This window comes from Haemaphysalis longicornis, unplaced genomic scaffold, assembly GCF_048455015.1.
Source record: "Haemaphysalis longicornis isolate Haplotype H1 unplaced genomic scaffold, Haemaphysalis longicornis Haplotype H1 scaffold_5, whole genome shotgun sequence".
NCBI classification, from domain to species: domain Eukaryota; kingdom Metazoa; phylum Arthropoda; class Arachnida; order Ixodida; family Ixodidae; genus Haemaphysalis; species Haemaphysalis longicornis.
Genome location: NW_027526385.1, coordinates 169,470,838 through 169,492,329, shown reverse-complemented (window position 1 = coordinate 169,492,329; position 21,492 = coordinate 169,470,838). Strand labels below are relative to the sequence as shown.

The following is a 21,492-nucleotide window of genomic DNA, read 5'->3' as shown; positions in this document are numbered from 1 at the left end:
TTATATATTTATTGCTTCAATATCGGCAGTAGACGAGGAGTTCATTAATTTGTTTGTAGCTAAGACATAATTGAGTGAAAATGAAAACACCACCACCTCTCTGCGATTGTATGTGGGAACAAACAGCGTTATAGCCATTTAAACATATTGTCACGGAACACCTAGGCGGCCAATGCCCCATACAGCCACGGCTCATCAGAGAAGACGACGAGGACGACGAAGGAGTGGTTGGGTCCCAGCGCGGGCGGTTATGGCCGCATTCCACATTCTGTAAATAGATTGTTGCTCATTCTTCAACCATCGTTCGAGTCATTGGCTCTGTCGCCACGTTACATTCGGTAGAGGTGCGGGTCATCATCCCCGTCCAGGGCCCAGCTTCGCACCTCATCGGCATTGGTGGAATCATCGAGAGTGTGTGAACCACGTCGGGGAGCCCCAGCCCCACCGCTACAAGAACTCGACGACGTCCCCCCGCCCCGTGTCCCCAGCCCGTGACGAGACGATCCGACGACGACGTTTGACCTGCCGACGACGATGACGTGTCCCCAGCCCTGTGGTCCGACGTGGTAGCAAGCCCTCACCGGTTCGTCATTCCATTGTGGGCGTCGCTGCTGTGGGCCGGAGCTCTCCAAACCCATCGCTTACATCCGCGGTGGCAACAGCTTCACTGTATATTCTCATCACAACGGTCACCTTCACCGAGCTCATCATTCTACAGCGGCCTCGACCGGGACGGTCGCCTTCGAGGAAAGGGGCATGTTACGCCATCAACGATAATGAAGACAGCAGCCGCATGTGGCGTCACGCACAAGCATCTGCGATGACGACGAAGCTGTGTGGGGCATGCTGCCTGGCTTGCGTGTTCCCACATTGCTCATCTGCGTCACCATCGCCACCGCGGTGCAACTTCGACCGGGACGGTCGCCCTTGGCCGGGGGGTAATGTCACGGGACACCTAGGCGGCCAATGCCCCATACAGCCACGGCTCATCAGAGAAGACGACGAGGGCGACGAAGGAGTGGTTGGGTCCCAGCGCGCGCGGTTATGGCCGCATTCCACATTCTGTAAATAGATTGTTGCTCATCCTTCAACCATCGTTCGAGTCATTGGCTCTGCCGCCACGTTACAATATTATGTCATGGTCAGTGAACCAAGTTTCAGTCATCATGATAACAGAGAACGAAAAGCCAAACTCGCCCAGAAAGATGCAAAACTCGTCTTTCCGAGAAAGTGACGTATCAATAGTGAACTACCTGGTGGTAAGAACTCAGCATAAGCTAGTGACTCCGTGGGCAAACTCCGTTGGCAAAAATTGCTCTCATAATTTTTTTGCTTCACTTTCTATATGAAATCTTTGCTATATCGAACTATTTTACAATCTTCGTACTGTTAGATATAAGCGGGCTTAACTGTACTCGCTAATGTAAAATTTCGTCGCGGCTGTGTAGCTATTTTGATTGTGCAAAATATGTTGGCGCAAAAGATCTTCGACATATTTGTGTTCTTGCAGAAAAGTTTAATTTGCAGCGTCAGACGCCGCACAATTGCCGCGGGTGCCTCGCTCATTGTTGAGACCTCACTCGGGGTTCTGGTGTAGGCGGTGCTAAGCCTCCGCTCGCTTAGCTGCAGCGGCTGACGAAGCACACGGCCGGTTGCCTCACTCGCAGTTGAGCACGCACTCCAGGTGGCTGTAGTCGCTGAAGCAGCACTCACTCGTAAGTTATGTCGACGGCAGCGATGGTGAGCTTCTGCGTCGGCAGCACGAAGTGAGGCTCAAGAAGGTTCCGCGAACTGCGTCTTGGGAAACTAAACACATCATTGCCACTCCCAGGCTCCCCGAAACGTTTTCGCCAAGCGTCGAGTAGACGAGCGTCTCTTGCGTGCTCAGCATACTGCCCGCTCTCCCCTATTCCCCGCACAGTTTCGGAGAAGCCTATCGCTAAGCCGCTACGGCACACCGCCCTACCCTCACAATGTGGCTGCAGTCTCCTCCTTTGGTGTCTTACACTCCTTGGTCTTGCAGTCGTTCGCTAGGTTACAGCGACGACGGCGATACCCCAGGAACGGGCGGCAAATGGCTGCGCCCTAAAAAAATGCGTGTTATCACCACCAGCTTCTAGTTTCACGACGTCGGCATGTGCACGTTGCGCACGATGTGAGACGCGTGCGCTCGCGATTCAAAGAAGCGAATATGACTGGCCTGGTTGTCCGTTTTTGGAGATTTTAACAGAGAACGTGTAATTACCAGAGGCCGTCGAGGGATAGCGCGCTCTTGAATACTGTAAACGTCCTCGTCGTGGACACCGCAATTGCCGCCTTATACATGTCATTACTTTGGATGCTTTGCAGCTTTTCTACCGATGAGTGCGGTCGTCTTGGCTGTTGGAAACGGGCTACGGTGTTTTCTTCAGGGTGGCAGGGTTGTGTTTATGAGCCAGAAAAAACATTGCAACGGGCAAGAAACACGAGTACACTCGTATACACGCATACATTTGGCTCGGCATTGTTAACATTTGAGGGTGTCCCTTGGAAACATGAAACAAAAACAATTATTTCGCACAGGAGCCGCGCACAAGCCATAAATTTAGAGATGCGCGTTACGTGCCAAGAAACGCCCGTTCAGTGAAGCCTCCATATTTTTGTGACCTAGAAAATACTGTTTTAGGCAGTGACACGTCCATGACATACTGTGCGACATGTCTGTATTTAAGTATACTTTTGTGTATATTTTTTGGACATGTGCGTGACAATACTAGCTGGCTATTTTGCTCAAATTAAAGAGTTGCGAGTATGTGCCGGTCCAGTTGCCTTTCTCGGGTCGTTTTCACGAGGGTAGGTAGGTGGGTATTTTTTGATGAACGGTGAAAAAGGAAAGGCCACCAGAAGGCATTATTTGTCGCACCTTGGGGAGGACACCGGAACGCCTGATAGTGGAATGGAGAAGCGTTGGAGGGGAAGACTTAAGAATATATACGTCTAATGACGAATATGGTTTAACGCGAAACTTTCTCGTGATGAATTCTTCGATCGACCAACCCCACACTGCGAGTTTGTGCTACTCCGGAGGCAATCACCACTTTTCTAGAATACCCACAGCAACTCTCGTGGGAAAGAGGGAGAGAGAGAGAACTTTATTACTCGTTAATGTGAGAGTGGTTCCTGAGTCCAGGAGCCCATGTGTGGTCCAGGCTGCCGTACATAGGCAGGAGCTGGTCCTCGGGTACAGCTGGACAGCAGTATCTTACACAGCACACGGGAAGGGGACGGTTTCGGGGGCGGAAGCTCCGAGATTTTTGTTCAGTGGAATAATATATGAGTCAGAGTTCCTGATTTTTTTGGCAGAATTTACAGTTATCAGAGTACTGTGTAGGAAAGAATAAATGCATATGGACGGGGTGGGGGAAAGTGCCTCCTTGAATTTGTCGGAGTGTGATTTGTTGACTTTTGGTAAAAGATGTGCGAGGACTGTGGAAGGTCTCTCTCGTTGTTGGGTGCTATTGGGTGATTGTTTGCACTCCGCACGCCAAACGTTTGGCTTTCGGTGCTACTCTGGAAGTACGCACCACTTCTCTAGAACAGCCACCGGAACTCTCGTGTGAGCTCCCCGTAGTCCTAACGCTGGGTGTTGGGTGTACGGTGGGAATCAGTACCTGCTGTTTGGGGTTCAGTGAGCAGTTGTTTAAAACGACCCTGCAACACTTGCCATCGACTACTCGGAATGTATGTTAAGGTAAAGTCTATTGTCCTAGCAATCTCCTCCCGCAAGAATTATGAAACTCCGTTCACTATCACGGAATCTACGCACGATGAGAAATCGCGCATAATTGTTCCCTCTCAACTGAACCCCTGAGAATGCGTCGAAAGCTGCGCGCTATGTCCCGGAGAGGGCGGAGGCTCGCGGCGTCTTCTCCGGCGGCCTTCGATGTATGACATGGCTTGGAGTATACCCCTTTTCTCCGAAACGTGGAGCGGTCTGTTTCCGGTTTGGTGCCACAAAAAGCAGGCACGACTGCCTGCTCGCGGATTCGTGCGAAGGCTGCTAGGGCGTTTGAAGCAATACACGTTTGTTGTCAAGTGCTTGTCGCTGTTTGTTGTTGTTGTTATTGTCGTTGTTTGTTGTTGTCGCTGAAAGGAGAGTGTTGAGTTCGTCACTCGAACTCCACGTGCAATCAAAACACAAAAGAAACGTTAAAACTGAGCATACACGCTCAGGCATAGAAGAGGTTGGTACACAGCACAGACAACGGCGGATCGTCAGAGAAAATGCGAGAATGAATCCAATAGGCAGCCATGGCCTCAATGGCGTCGCTTAGGGCATGCCAAGGGCGCATAATGAGGAAAATCGAAGAGAGCGTGGTTGGTTTTTCCGCGTTTCAAAGCGATTTGCGAGCTCACTGCTTCACGGCCACGCGTAATATTTGGCAGCGTAATCTAAACGTCGCGCACAATTACTTGCACTGCTCAAAGAGTGTTGCAGGGTCCCATTAAGGGGTTCTGGTTTGAGGTGTTAAATCTAAAGATATGAAGTTAGGCCTAACGTTCACAACCTCAAAATGGGAAATTTGACCTGACGTCTTGTAGCTAACAGTCTTACGGCACGCAGAGCAACGCCACTTTTCTCCTGTCGGATTCTTTGGTTCTCGTCTGAGTTTTACGAACCGCTTCGGCCATGTCGACATGGAACAATCGGGCAGACGACGGCCTCACAGCGCGAGGAACTCTGAATCAATTCTGGCGACGGGAAACGTTTTATTTATTTTCCTTCAACATCACAGAAAGTTGACTTTCCTGCAGGGCGTAATGGTTTACAGCGCTATCAGTGGGGACGCTAAAGCTTCTCATCAACAGAAGGTATGGTTACGGCATTTCATATAGCCACTTTTTAAATCCCGCCAATCAGCTCGCCAAGAACGTGTTTTTCTCCCCACAACCGTACGCTTAAAATGAGCCATGTATGAACCCGTTAAAAGGGACCTGAAGAATAAAAATTGGTGGCCTTTTATTCCGTGAAGATGGTTGACCTGCGAAGCTGCCCGCAGCCGATGGAGTGCACGAATCAAACCACGTTTGTTTGTAATTTGCGATTGAGCATACTTCCCAGCCATTTACATGAATGAAACTTGGAAGGACTCGAGTTTTCTTCTAGCGAACAAACACAGCGCTGTATACTTCCCTCGCGCGTCTTGGGCAACTTAACATTTGCGTAAAAGAGAACCCGATCCGCTCGATCAGTGGAGGCACCAGACATGTCGTATTCGGCTTTGACGTCCACGCGTAAGCCTCCCGGCAGATCAAGGGACATGTCTTCAGTAAAGGCATTAAATTTATAGGCTGTATGCGCTGGCGAGGCACGCATTCACGCAACAATTCAAGTGCGCCGCAACTGGTTGTGTCGGGCCCCCGTGGGTTGGTGGTACTTGTCCGCGCTAATCCCATGATTTGTATTGGAGGTTCCAAACTCTACCCCCCGAACGCAAATAATTTGTCTCGAGTCCAATGTGAGCGCGATTATTAACATCTCTGTTGATACCACCGTTGAGAATCGGGTTGAACCAGAGCAGACGAACCACGCCACGGTTTTTTTTCGGCGTGCGGGTGCAGTGGCACAAGCCGTGCCATGTCTGTGGGGCAGCGGCCATGTCCGTGGCCGTTTCCAGTGTTGCCAAGCGAAGAAATTTACAGCTAAACTTTTTAATGAATACCACCTATAGGTTTGCATTCACGCCCCCCTTCCTCCCTCCACTTCGCACGCACTCATGCAAGCACAAACAGGCAACCACTTTGGGGCGCGCGTGCTTAAACGTGGGGCTGCCGCGTCCTTTAAAACAACGGCCTCTCGTTTTAAAAAAATGTATCCCCAAATCGCGAGGAACAGCGATGCTGTAAAACGTCGTTCCTTCAGCAGGATCATTACTATGAACTAGTACTTGTGGTGTCGGCAGCGGTGTCCCATTTTCTGATGAAGGCGAAATGCAAAACCGCTTATGTGTTCTAAATTTTGGCGCAATTTAAGGATCCCCAGGGGTCGAATTCTCTATAACAAGAGACTGTCGTTTTGAAACCACGCATTAGCGCTATAAAAATGCACGCGATCTCGGGTTGGGGCGGCCCAGAGGAAGAGCAGAAATCCCAGAGAAGTGTAACAAGGGCGTAAAGCGACATGCAGTACGACAGGGGGAAGTGCGTGTCTCTTTGCGCCCTTGTTACACTTCTCTGGGATTTCTGCTCATCCTCCGGCCTTCAAATCGGCTCTGTAACCCGAGAACGCGTGCATTTGCATTGCTCTACCCCGTCGTTTTAAAACGACGGTCCCTTCTTTTAGAGAATTGGGCCCCAGGTGGCCAAAATTAATCCTTAGCTTTTCGCTACGCTGCGCCTCATCGCCTGTGTAACGTCGGCGCGTTAAACCTACCAATCAATCAATCAATCAATCAATCAATCAATCAATCAATCAATCAATCAATCAATCAATCAATCAATCAATCAATCAATCAATCAATCAATCAATCAATCAATCAATCAAGCAATCAATCAATCAATCAATACTGCGGTTGTGAGGTTGCCGTTACCCTGAAATGTCTTATAGCCACTGCGCTATATCGCGATTCTACATCTTCTAACGTGATTACCCTAGGGTTCTCTTGCTTGAGTTAGAAGTTGCAGGGCTTGTCGCTTTTGCCGATGCCACCTGAAATTTTACTGCCGGACCCGGATGGACCGCGCATCACTTTATTCAATGGGGATATTATAATTACGGACGAGGCCGGGATTAGGATTGGATAGGGTATTAATTTTGTTCAGAAGCTCCTGGACGAAGTTACGCAATTTTAAGCGTAAGGCATCTACCTTCTCACGGATACTGGATATGCCGGCTTGCAGAGTTTTGGTAATATTCGAGCATTCGGTTATTTGCTCTGGTGGCGCCTGGTTATGGGAGAGCTGCAGCTCAGTAATTAGGTTTTGGACTTGTTCGTTTGGTCTAAGAGAAGATATAGAGGAGGCCGAGACGTCTGAGACAGCCTTGCATTTAGGGGGGAGTAGAGGGGGAAGTGGGTCCTCTCGCCTAAAGGATGTTAGTGACTTAAGAGCTCCTTTTTTCTGCGGCAGAACCGTGTTCTTTGGAGGAGGAGGGAGGTTTCATTCTGGATTGAATTTAGTCGCGAAGTCTATCCAGTGAGAGGCGAAAGCATGCAGAGGTCGGAATTGATTGACGAGCAGGCGCTACCGGACAGCTCACCTGGTTATCCGGGGTGAGCTGTTGTCCACCTAGGCGCGTGTGCTTTTGCTTGGAATGAAGTCCTTGTGGTTGGACGTCTGGTGTTGATGGGGGATCCCTTGAAGAGCCCTTGGCGGCCAAAGGGTCCGGTGGCAGCAGTGGTGGAATCTCTTGTCTATCTCTGCGTCCTTGGGTCTATAAGGCTGGAGCACCCGTTGTGGCGATTTGGGCGTATGCAGGTGCCCCCCGTCATGGTGACCAGTCTGTGGATGGTGGTGACGACCGCCGTCGCTCTGGTTCCGTGTTTGGGTAGACAGGCGTCCGCGCCCATCAGAACAACGAACCTGTCCGAAGCCGAAGAACTGGCCGTGGCCCTCGCCCTCGCACTGCTGGGAGCGAAGACCATGGTCACCGACTCCAAAATGGTATACGCAAGATACCGCAAGAGAAAGGTCTCTCCCGCGGCACTAGCGCTTCTGTCCAGACACAGGCCACCGGGACCACCCATAGAGCTCAAGTGGCTGTCGGCTCACTCGCAGGTGGAAGGCAACGAACTGGCCGACAACTACTCCCGAGAAATGACCAACCGGGCCGAGGACGAGCGGGGACTACCGCGCCCCTTCACGAGCTACTGAGACGTTATAGTACTATACAGATAAGGCAGGTGCATGTTCTCCGGATCTCACCGGCACCTCAACAGGAACCAACCGACGATTGTATGTGAAGTACAGGCGATTCGCTGGCGCATCCCGTCCTCTTACACAGAGTGTACCCGGGGGAGCACGATATCTAGTCCCCGTTCTGCAAGCACCCTGGAACATGTCATGGCCGAGTGTACTCACCTCAAGAACCCCCCCCCCCCACGACCCCTTCCCCCAATTTCCCCAACCTCGACCCCCAACAGCGATGGGAAACCTTGCTGTCCGGTCCCGAACTGACGACCCACCTCGCGCTGGCAGACAGGGGCCAGAAGCTGCTGGACGGATATGGGACTCGTGAAGAAGATTCCACCCCGTCTGGTGCCTGCGTGCACTAACAATTGTAATGAGATTGATAAAAGTTGATTCTCTCTCTCTCCCCCGTCGTGGTTGATATTGTCACGAAGCCAAAGATGAAGCAGTTGTCTTGAAGGAAAACAAGTTTATTGGAACGAACTTGTGCTTCCCTGGTAGCAAAAAGAATACGAGGTGGCGAAGCAGCAGTCAAAAAAGTGACGTTCGCAGGCGATTCTTGCGAAATCGAATACCGCCGTATCTACTCTGCGAGCATTTATCTCTTGGCGCGAGTGTTTCTTGAACCGTCGAATTACATCTAGAACACGGTAGATCAAAGAAGAATATTTTAGGCTGGTGATGTTAGTTCAAAACACTGTCCCTATGAAAGCAGATAAAACGTGCCGCATGAAAAAGAAAGAAAGAACATGCACTTCACTTGGCGCACGGGTAACTCGTATAACACAGCCCGGCGAAGCCGGTCGGCAAAAACAAAACAATTAGAAAACCTAACGCCTGCTTCGCGGCATTACCCACTTTAAGAGAGCAGCGACCCGATGCTAAAGTAAAAGACACTCCAAACAAGCATAGAAAAGTACGTCATCTTGCGTAGTAAGGTTTCAGGCAAACCATGTGGATGACTTTGGGCCGCGTTCGTCGTCACGATGTTCCGAAATCACCATCGGGGATCACCTCGCAGGTAAGTTGGCCAACAGGTTGCAGAATCTGGGAGGGTCCGAAATACCGTCGCAGAAGCTTTTCAATGAGTGCACTTCGTCGGAATGGGAGTCGAAACCCACAGACAATCCCCTGGGCTGTACTCCGTGTCTCGGTGTCGGAGGTATTAGCATACGGCATCCACAAGCTGCTGGTTCATTGTGAGAACTCGAGCGGGATGCGGGCCTCCTCCACACGCTAAAGGTATGCTTCGACGTCGGCGTTGAGGTCGTCGTCTTTTATGAGGGGAAGCGTGGCGTGATGTCAGGCATCGTATTCGGCCGTCTTCCGTAGACAAGCTCGAATGGTGTCATCTGCGTAGTTTCCTGGAATGCCGTGTTGTACGCAAACGTGTCATACGGAAGGACTTCGTCAAAACTCTCATGTTCAACGTCGACGTACATTGACAGCTTTCCCGCGATTCGCTTTTTCAGACGTTCCATGAGTCCTATCAATTGGGGTGGTACGCCGTCGTTTTTCGGTAGTCCGTTTTCCTGCAGAGTAAGATTCCTTCCATAAGCTCCGCAATGAAGCCCGTTCCACGGTCGGTGATCAGGACTTAAGGGGCTCTATGTTGCAGTACAACTTGGTTTATGAATATCTTCGCGACTTCTTGAGCAGTCCCCGTCGGAAGAGCGGTGGTCTCTGCGTAGCGCGTCATGTGGTCTGTCGCTACGACAATTCACTTCTTCTCGTATTGTGACGTTGGGAACGGCCTTAGAAGGCCCAGTCAAATCTGTTGGAAGGCATCCATGGGACAATGGTCGGCTGCAGACGTCAGCGGGTATCATTGGTGGCGTTTTCCGTCGCGGGCAGTAACGGCAGCTCCGGACGTAGTGGGTAACGTCGTATTTAAAACGGGGCCAGTAGTACTTCGCCTTAATTTTTTTAATAGTGGGAGCTGTGCAGAGATGTCCGGATGACGGGTCGTCATGGCACGCTACCAAAATTTTGTCACGAAGGTCTGCGGCGATGGCAAGATAATTCGTTCTCGTTCCGGGGCTGAAATTCTTCAAGAGGACGGAGGTTTTCAGGCTGAATGCTGGTAAGTTCCGTTTGAACGCCCTAGGCACGGCGACGTTGCGCCCTTCGAGGTAGTCGATCATGACGCGTAAGTCGGGGCCGGTACGCTTCTGGGTGGCTAGTTGGCTCTCCAGCACGGCTCGGAAGAACACGCTGTCTTCATCGGAGTCTAGTGGTGGTGGGTCGACGGGGGCGCGGGTCAGGCAGTAGGCTTCGGAGTGTTTTCGGCCGGATTTATAGACGAGTGTAGCGTCTACCTCTTGCAGGCGCAAGCTCCACCGCCCAAGACGACCAAAGGGGCCCATGAAATTAGCGATCCAACACAGCGCATAGTGGTCCGTCACAACCTTGAATGGGTAAAATTTTGAAATGGCCCATATAATAGCGAGGCACTATGAACTTTTATTGACAGAAATCAACACGGTTGTAACTACGTCGCCCTTCCCAAGGGATTTAGTGATCCGCCACAACATTCTGTTGACTGCGACGGTATCAGAGCGTATGATGTTTCGCAGCCTGGCGCGAGGTCACGGCATGCTTCCGCAGCCAGCTGTAGCTCTATTGCAAACATGCAGGGACTTACGGCACGACAGCCACCAAGATATGCTCCAGAACGTGCATCGCCACCCGATAACAGCGCTTGCATTGCAGAACTGATCACGACAGTTCCCGAAGATGATGTCAGCGGTACGGAACAAGGGTGGGACGACGACCACGGAGCGGGTAGCGGGGGACCTAAATGCTCCCCACTGTGGCTGCGGATACCATGCCTCAAGTGAGCGTGGTCGAGAGTCCTGGAGCACTTCACCGATGCCTGCTTTATGCTGCTGAATGATATAACTAACTGAATGATACAACGCCATCCTGCGGCATGGTGCTCTGCACCAGTTGCTCACGGTCCGTGGCAGGTACTTTTTGTCACATGTTGTCGGAGACCTTCTTGGCTCTTGTGAAACAAAGCACAAACTGACGACTGCATACCATCCTTGCAACAAATAGCCTTACTTAGCGGCTCAACGCAACGTTCACTGACATGCTTGCAATGTACGTCTCCAATGACAATCTAGATTGGGAGGTTACACTCGCTTATGTCTCATTTGCATCGAATACCTCACGGCACAACATTGCTGTATATTTTCCTTTCTTCCTCTTCTTTTGCCGTGAGCCTAATGTACCGCTTGACCCCACGCTACCGACTTCAAGTGAGCCGACCACTGCATATGATTGTCACGTCACGTCCCATGCTGAACCGGGCGCCAGGTTGCCCGAGAACGACTCTTGACATCACAAGCATCCCAGAAGTCTCGATACGACGAGCCCCACAGCCCTCCACACTTTGCCCCTGGCTCCTTGCTTCTTTTGTAGACCCCTTTTTGCCGAGTTGGAATCTTTGACAAGCTCATGTCCCCATTCACTGGGCCCTGCCACCTCGAGTGTGCCGTCACCACCGTCAGCTACGAAAATGTACCTGTGTTGCCTGTGACCTCGTCTTGGCCCTCATCACCTTAGCTCGTCCACGTGAGCCGCATCAAGCCGTACAACCGACGGCATCTACCTTCTACTGCTCCTCCTAGTTAACAGGCATCGGGACGGTGCTTCCGCGGCGGGGGCATTGGCAGAGTTTGGCCAGCTTCCCCAGAAAATTGCTCTTAGAATAACCACGTATTCATGTGGCCAATCTCTCCTTACTCGGGTATGTGCTCTGGGGGAAACGCGCTGGTCGATGAACTGTGGAATGAAGAGAAGGCGGGCAAAGTCCGGCTTCCCTCTGAACTGGGTTTGCCCCATCAACCCGCCTCTGGGGTGGTGACTACGGTGTCTTTTGTAAATACACGTTCTTCCTGACCACCTATTCCTGCGATGTAGCGCTGGGAAGGCAATTGATAAATAAAAAAACGAGTACGAATTCCCCGATACTTGCAGAAGCAGTATTTACGAGGCACCCTCCTCCCCAAAAAATCAGGCACTGGTCGCTAATACTGCCATCAAATTAGCGGTATTTTCATAGGCACGCTTGTGTTTTGCAATTTTGTTTTGAGCTGCACTTTTTTAACATGAAAGAATTGTTCGTATGCTCCAATGTGTTGCCTTATCAAACCCTATCACCACACACCACAGACCGTCCAATTGGTTTGCTGTCGTTTTGCGAGTGGTGTGCGCATACGGCTGCTAGATTTGATGATTTTTTTACTATTATATTGTTGTCACGACAGGACCAAAAAGAAGACTGTAGGCCATACCGGTGGTGTCCCGATGATCAATGTGGAATCAGCTGTGTTCGGGGCAGTCCGCCCAGGCTCCCTAGTGGCGGCTTGTAAAAGTTCGTCTCGTGATATACGTACATCGCTTATCGGTATATGGTTCGTACCCTCTGTTACTCCGCTACGCAAGAGTTTAGGGAGGGGGGGGGTGCTGGTTACGTCTCTCTCCTAGTGGCGCCTGGTCCCACCTCCTGACGCGATTGTTTCATGCCTATTGGACCATGTCGGCACAGCTTTAGCCCAGTTGAGCCATAGGAGTGACCATTCTCAGCCTTGTTTTCTCAGCCAATGACCAGCTTAGACTGTCCAGCGTTACCAACCGCGACATAACGAGACGACGATACCTATCCTGTGCACAGTTCTCTGGGCTGACTCCGGCCTCACGTCGGTGTGACTATAATTGAAGGCTGTATTGCTGCATCGGCGCCATCGCTATTCTGCGACAGCTGCTCACTGAACCTTCCAGCACCCGCCGTGGCTACAAAAACTTCTCCATACTTTCCTCACATTCACGTCGTCGTTGCCTCCGAACATTTACTGTCCCTGTTGCGAAAAGTAAAAAGACGGCAAGCCCGGAAGGAGCATCATCATGAGCTAGTGCTTCATCTAGGGCTCCACTTTTAGTGTGGTGCCTTCTGGACTATTCCAGTTGAAAGCCTGTATGTAGAGTGCAACAAATAGAACCTACAACGTCAGCGAGCATACACAGATCGCCTTTACGGTTTCAAAATTTTATCCATGCCTCACCATGCATTTAAATCACTTTTTGTGATACCTCCATGATTGAACTCCTCCTAAATCGACCATTGTTCTCTGCGGCCTTCTCTTACAGAGTTATAGAGGAAGCGTCAGAGCTTGCTGCCTCCCTTTTAGATACGATCCAAACTTCTGTTACTGATTTTATAGCACCATGACATCTCCGCCTTGTATCATGAACACATCGTTCACACATTTAGACAAAAACCGAGCTGCCCCATGTGCAATTCTGCAGCACTTATATTTGCAGCAGAAGTATCACTCTTCTGAATTTTATACAGACGTCTCTAAAACAGCCACCTCTGTGTCCTGCGCGGCGCATGGGCCCGACCTCAATGTTACTAGACTTCTAACTAGTAATGCAGTGTACTCGTAACGGCAGAGCCTTACGGTGTACTCGTTGTTGTTAATCATATACTTCAAAGCCGCATCCCACATTCCATTATCTATACAAATTCGCTCAGTGTTATGCGGGCATTGCAGTGAACAATGTCTTTGAAAAATAATGTTGTACATCAGGTCGTCAAGGGTATTATCTTTGTGTATGTCCACAAATTTGAACTGGTCCTTCCCTTGGTCCCTGGCCAGTGTGGTATAGACGGGAATGAAGCCTCGGATCAAATAGCTGCTACTGCTACACCCTTGAGTACAGTAGACATAACCACATTACCCTACACCAACGTGAAGCCACACATCAGACAACAACTTCGCAAAACCTGGAAAACACATTGGAATGAACAGACAACCAGTTACACGTAATAAAACCACACTGGGGACCATACACCACCTACCCACGCAACAGATACACAGAAGTCGTTTTGGCCTGATTACGGATAGGGCACACATACGCAACGCACTCGCACCTGCTACCGGATTTCAAAGACCTCTGTGCAGCAGGTGTGGAGAGGCCCTGTCCGTGATCCACATCCTCATACAATGCAAGGGGCTAGAAACAACAAGACACACACACTTCACACAACTATACAGGCAACACATTCCCCTACACCCATCGTACATTTAGGGGACGGTCCCAAAATTAGCCACAAGCATACTTCTACTTTCTTAGCGTTGTCTAGTTTTTACACCTCCTCACTTACCATGCATGCTGACACCGTAGCCCTTATACCATTCATCTACATTGTCTTTTATGTCATTTCACATAAATTTTGAGCTTAGGCTTTTGCGTTTTCTATCACTTTGTTCTGATAAAATAACTTTTTGTTGGTGCTCTTTGCCCTTAGTCGGCCATGCGCAATAAAATTCCCAACCATCATCATCAATTCCGACCACGTCATCAAAAACTATCTAGACGCACGACAGTCCGATATTTCTTTAATGGAGCGCAAAACCGATCCTAAAAATGATCATCGTTAGAAAGTGACATGGCTACTCGATGCAGAGTTGGAGAAAAAACCGGCTGGCAATCTCTTTGTGACCGGCAAAGCACAATTCAGCCAGACTTCAGAAAGAATGGTTATTATATTTCTTTGAAGTGTTTCCTTCACAAGAATTCTCTGCGTATTTGCATCGGCCTCATTGTCGCGGGAGGGAGTATGCTCAAGAAAAAGAGACGCCGCGCCATGGGAGCAATCATCATCATGAGTTAGTGGAAAAAAGGTATAAAAGAGCGCCCTTAGCACAGCCCTGGCCTTGGGTCCTGTTCCTCAGCAGTGGCTTCAACCGGCAATGTCGGCGTAGATGAGCGGGCCGTGTTACGGCCACAGGACAGGTGCAGTAAGGCGTACCGCTGTGTTCCCTACGGTCACTTGACAAAGAAGCTCTGTTGGGGACAGCCAGCACGGGCTCCATTGTGGCAGCTTGTATATACTTTATCTCATCATGTAAATAAACGTTCAATTGTTCGTGATTCGTGTCATGTGTTCTCTCACCACGTAACAATATCACCATCGTCTATATCATCGTCACCATCAGTTATTTTTACGCACGACAGCCACTTCAATAGCGGTTTGGGCGGGTATATTATTTAACCGGAATCTAACAAATCGTTCGTAGAAGCCACAGTTTCTTACTATATACACTAGAGAGTAATCTGGTGCTGGCGTCAATGCGGCTCATATCAAGGCCGTCTGTGTCGTCATGGACCTCCATTATACCGTGCGCCCGCCTTAGTTTCGTCATTGGCTTAGATTGAAATGTTTTAGTGGCTATATATTTGAACACAGTGCAACAAAAACACGGAGAATGATGCGGTATTATATAAATTGAAAATAAAACAGGCTGTTTTATAGCTAACAAAAAAGGAAGGGAGCGCTTTTTGTCTGGAGCAGTTGTGCCTGCAATTCTGACGGCCAATGTGGTAGTTAACAACAATATTAATATTTGGGAGTAAACTCATTATAGACTGTTTATTTTATTATTTTAACTAAATTTTAATTAAGAGTTTGTTTCAAGAGCTTAGAATCTTTTCGAACGTGCCGACAAAAACGTCGATTTCGTGGTCCATGGTGCAACGACCGTCATCTACAGTTTAACAAAACTTCTTGCTGAGCCAGTTGTTTCATACTTGAAAACGCGGCGGGGACGAAGACAAGATAGGGCGCACACAGGCACCTGCATCTGTCGTATCTGGCCTTCGCCAACGTACATTTTCTTTCGTTTTTTTTTCGTCACCTACAGCTTTCGCGGCGACATATTACCGTCTTAGTCGTACGGTCCTTCGACTCCGGCATGACCAGCGTTAGGTACGATCATGCACCTCCTGGCTTTTAACCGAACACGCAGTTACCACGGCTCACGGCTACAACAAAAAAGGAACGATTTCAGCTACCTTGTAGATCGCAGACGTGTTAATGCAGAGCTACGAAAGCAAATCTCAAAAACCGCTTAGGAATCCAATTGTCATGCCAAGCCCAAGCTAGAAGCTGTGGTCTTCCCCTAACCCCCCATGAGTACCTAGACTACCAGGTGCAGTTTTCTCTTCACTATACATACTAAGAAACCCTATACACAGGGGAAGGATTATAAGTGCAATAACAGAGGGACGCAATGCCAATGGATTTTGAAATTACCCACTAGGTGGGCAATTTCAAAATCCTAATTACGTAAATGTCCAACCACGAGTGACATAATAACCGAATGAGTTGATAAAAGGTTGATTGGCCCAACCTGTCCCTCCAAAAAGCAAAGAAAACTAGAGGCGCAAAGGAGTAATAAAGACGGTTATGAAATTATTGATTGATTGATTGATTTATTGTTCGATTGATTGATTTATCGATCGAATATTTGATTTATCGATCGATTGATTTATCGATCGATTTGTTGATTGATTGATTGATTGATTGATTGATTGATTGATTGATTGATTGATTGATTGATTGATTGATTGATTGATTGATTGATTGATTGATTGATTGACCATTTGAGCGATCCGCACAGCCTGCTGCACTACGCTGCAAACGCCTAATTCGTCTCTTCTACCCAGATCGCCTGCCCCGGACCGCACCCTTTCCGGCCCCTCACCCCGGATGACCTCAGCAAAAAACAACCGCACGTGGCCACAAGCTGCGTGACGCCCAAACTACCGGAGCTCCACCAAAGATCTTCAAGCCAACTTAAGCTGCAGACACAACAGGCGCATCACCATTTGAGCGATCCGCACAGCCTGCTGCACTACGCGGCAAACGCCTAATTCGTCTCTTCTACCCAGGTGGGGACTCCATTTTTGTTTTAGTTACTGCTTGTGGTTGTTGCGGATCGCTCATTTGGTAGATACTAGAATGCCGCCCACATGTGCTGAATTAGATAAGGAAGTTCGGCTGCTGAAAATGGCAATGGAAGCAAGATTCAGCGAGCTAGGTAATGAACTTCGCGCAGAACTGGCTCTCAGCGAGGAAAAAATAGTGTCGTATCAATCAGAATTGCGAGAAGCGACGAAAAGCTTGACCTTCTTAAGCCAGGAGTACGACACAATCAAGGCTGAACGTGCTGGCATGATTGCAGAGACCAAGACCCTTAAAACCATCAAAGATGAACTCAGGGCTTCGAACATCAGCTTGACAAAACAGGTAGCCCAACAAGAACAGTACTCTCGTATGAACAATGTCGATATACGTGGTGTGCCAAATGCTGAAGATGAGAATCTTCCACAGCTGCTTGCTGACATTGGATCGAAGGTGAAATGTACCATCACGCCATCAGATATCGACATTGTTCATAGGGTCCCCACACCAAACAGCCCAACAGCCAACAATATCATCATCCGCTTTGTCTCTCGGGACAAAAGGAATTATTTCCAAAAGAAAGCAAAAAAGGCTCGTTTCACGTCGAAAGATCTAGGGATGGGTACGGAAGCGATTCCAGTATTCTTTAATGATCACCTGACGCCAAGGAACAAGACACTGTTTTCGGAAGCACTCAAGCTAAAGAAATCAAAGCAGTGGCAGTTCCTATGGACCGATCAAGGTGTCATTAAGGTTCGAAAAGAACCGACGAGCAAAGTTCATAGGATAGTGTCGCCCGATGACCTGCGCATCATCACCTAAACGAAGTCGCACTACAGTATCTACGCCCTTTCCATTTTTTCCCTCATGGCTTACGAATTACTCAAACCAAAAATATTTCTACAAGAAATGAAAGATACATCGCAGCTATCGCTTTTGCACCTGAACATCGGAAGCTTGCCAGCGCATTATGACGCCTTCTATGACTTGTGTACAAATCTGAATTACGCATTTCATTTCATTGCTTTTTCGGAGACATGGTTATCACAGCAAAGCGACGGTGCTTATAATTTACCAGGCTACCAGCTACAAGTTTAATGCCGGTTACGCCCACAGCCAAGTCGATTACCGACACAGGTGTCACATGGGGGCGTTGCCCTATACATCAATTCTTCTCTTCCCTATGCTGTTAGAAATGACGTTACTATTTCGTCTGAATGGTGTGAAACACTGTTCGTTGAGGTGCCATCTCACTACACGTCGCGAGATATAGTTCCCCACAAAGCGAAGTCTACTCTCGTAGGTATATTATATAGGTGACCTCAAAATAAAAAGGAGCACTTTTTAGCTGAACTAGAAAGAGTACTCTGCAGTTACCGTTACTCGAAAATTCAAATAATACTTATGGGTGATATTATAATTGACGTTTCGCAAAACGATTCACCCAGCTTCAATTATATAGACCTCCTGACTAATCAAGGCTTAGAACAATTAATAACGTCACCAACTCGCATATCTAGTAGCAAACAAACTATACTATATCACATAATAACAGACTATTCGTCAACCACATTCAAAACAGGTACAATCTTGTGCGACATAACGGATAATCAGCCAGTTTTTGCAATAGCATCCCCGCCCTATAGCATAAAACAAGCTAAATCACGCATTGTTTACAAACACGATAAAATTTTGCGTTCCCTATGTTCGGAAATTTGGCGGCCTGTGTACGAAGCACTATCCACTGAGGATAAGTTTGATCAATTTCTAAACTCCTTTGCCAAGCACATAAAATGTGGTAAAGTTACTGTTACGCAATCTAGAACCACACTAAAGCGTAAACCATGGTTAACGACTGCGCTTTTAAAATCAATCAACCACAACAATAATATGTACAAAAAACTAAAAAGCAATCCCCGCAAAGTTTCTCTACAAAACAAGTACAAGTGTTACAATAAATTGCTTACGAACCTAATTCATGTTTCAAAACGGAAATATTTCCCCCTGAGAATACAGCAAGCGAATGGAAACACCAGAGCAACCTGGAAGGTAATTATTTCTGCATTAAACAAAACAACCGCTGTCAACGCTGTAACAAAACTGATTGTAAATGGTAGCATGGTTACAAATAGCACCGAGGTTTCAGAAGAATTTAATAACTATTTTCCACGGTAACATCTAAAATAATACAAAATTCTTCAGGGGAAGCAATAATTGACCACATAAAAGGCGCAAACAGTGCTAGATCCTTTTTTCTGCGACCAGTCGATGCACAAGAAATTTACAAGTTAATTCTAAATTTAAAACCCACTGCATCAGTAGGCTATGATGACATCTCAGTTTCAATGCTGAAAACGTGCGCAATCCATGTAAAAGACCCTTTAGCGCATATTATTAACGACATGTTCACCACGGGTAAATATCCAACAAGGCTTAAAATATCAAAAATTGTGCCAATATTTAAAAAGGGTATCCGAACAAAACCAGAAAACTATCGACCAATATCAATCTTATCACCACTGTCGAAAGTTGCCGAGAAAGCGATTCTGTCTCGTTTAGATAACTTCTTTATATCAAACGGACTATATGCGCAAGAGCAGTACGGTTACTTGAAAGGAAAGTCGACAGAGCTGGCTCTACTTAACATAGTTGAAAACACCAAGCAAAGTATTGAAAACAAGTTACTTACAATGGGCGTATTTATAGATTTAACGAAAGCGTTTGACATGATAAACCACAAAGTATTATTAACAAAGTTAGAAAAATATGGTATACGTGGAACCCCTCTCGAACTTATCAAAAGCTATCTGTTAAACCGGGAGCAATACGTCGTCGTCAACGATGCTTCATCACAAAGACTAACCACAAATAATGGCGTGCCACAGGGCTCAATTCTAGGACCTTTTCTTTTCCTGTGTTACATCAGTGATCTGCCTGCAGATTTGTCAGAACCATGTGTTTTATATGCTGATGACACTAACATTTTCCTGACGCCCGGAAACGAAACAGACCTCTATAAAAAGCTAAAGCAGTCCTATCAAAATTGTCCCTATGGTTAAAGCGCAAACAGCTTGTTGCGAATGTAAGAAAGAGTAACTATATTATCTTTTCAGCAAAAAACACCCCTCTAACAAATAATGCAGTCGTACAGCTTGACAATGTTACTCTAGAAAATGTGAAACACACAAAGTTCTTAGGTGTATATTTAGACAATCAACTTTTATGGCACAAGCATGTTGAAGAAACTGCTTGCAAGATTTACAAAAAAATTCCAATGCTCTGTAAACTACGTCATGTCTTACCTCTTAAAACTTTGATTATACTGTACCACAGCTTACTACATTCCCACATTACATACGCAGTCAGTGTCTACGGATTAACATATCGAACCACTCTTGTGCCTATTGCAACCGCCCAAAACACAGCTCTCCGCGCAATACTATTCATGCATAGACAAGAATCTGTTAAATTTGCGTATCAAATGCTCAATATAATGCCATTACACACCTGTATTAGATATTATGCCCTGTTGCTTCTGTATAGGATAATTCACAATATCATAAGCTGTCCTTCGATTAGAATTACTCACCGCACCGCTAGATATTCCCTTCAAACCACATGCTCAACCACATTAGCAATACCCGAAATTAGAACTAACTATGGATTATTTTCCTTTTCGTATATGGCTCCACACTTATGGAACAAACTCCCACACAGCGTCACCTCCAAACCATCGTTCTATATGTATAAAACACAACTAAAAGCACAAGTGTTTATGCTATTTGACTGACGTACAGACTTGTAGTTGTGTTTATATAACCAGAGGTTTGTTTTTGCAACAGTTTTTATCTTTATTTTTACATTATGATCTTTCTTCTTTTTTTTCTTTCTTCATTTCCCCTAAACTCTTCTATTCATTGTTTTTTTTTTTTATTTGCCAATGACCGTTCTCCTGTTTTTTATTGTACATTTTTCGTGTTATATACCTGATTTCATTGCAAGCCTTTGTAGCGGCTGTCCAAACCAGGAGAATGTATTTAAAAAATGCTCAAACAGACTTTGATCACCTCATTTATCGTAGGGACTCCTTTTACAACCCATTCTTGGGTTCTGCGGTCCCACCTGTATATTTTCATGCAGATGTATTTATGTACAGTACAGTAAAAACTTTGATTGATTGATTGATTGATTGATTGATTGATTGATTGATTGATTGATTGATTTATTGATTGATTGGTTGATTGATTGATTGATTGATTGATTGTATTTTGAGACAGCTTCATGTGCGGATCAGGAGTGCCTCTAGGTTAACGCCAAACATTAAGGCAGGAGAGTTACATTGGTGCAGCGAAACATTTGAGCTTGCAGGCGTGTCTCGCTTAGATAGATTTGACGTTTCGCCGACAGTAAATTGAAAACGCGAACAAATACTTTATTTTGCGTTCCATCACAGCGTTAACGGCGGATGCTGTGCAGCTATCATTAGCCGCACTCCAAGTGAATCGGTATTGTGCTTTTCCATAAGTATGCGTACGTGTGAACTCCTGATATAACACTTGTTCCACAATGCACGAATGCTCATGTTATAAAGGTAAAAACAAACATTACATACTCACTGCAACTATGCAGTCGTTTGCAGTTTGCTTACCAGACACAGGTGAAAAACACATCAATTTTTTAAAACTTGCATAACTTATTCGCAAGTGCCCTATCTTGAGTTTCCAACTGCATTTAAAGTAAAGAGAGGTGAATAGCAGCAATCAAGAGAGACGGGGGACAATATTTAACTGTCTGCAAGGCAACTCGAGTTTGTTCAGAACAACCCGTGGAGACAAACACAGTGTCTT

At 47.2% G+C, this 21,492-nt stretch overlaps 1 protein-coding gene across 1 annotated transcript; it reads left to right on the top strand.

Moving 5' to 3' along the window:
• Positions 1-16,702: 16,702 nt before the first annotated feature.
• Positions 16,703-17,467, top strand: LOC144139995 (uncharacterized). Its single transcript, XM_077672212.1, has one exon. It carries the CDS (start codon positions 16,703-16,705, stop codon positions 17,465-17,467), a length of 765 nt encoding a protein of 254 aa, XP_077528338.1.
• Positions 17,468-21,492: the final 4,025 nt, after the last annotated feature.

Excerpts from the sequence above, each read along its gene's own strand:
- LOC144139995 (XM_077672212.1), top strand. The coding sequence starts at position 16,703 with ATGCCGCCCACATGTGCTGAATTAGATAAGGAAGTTCGGCTGCTGAAA.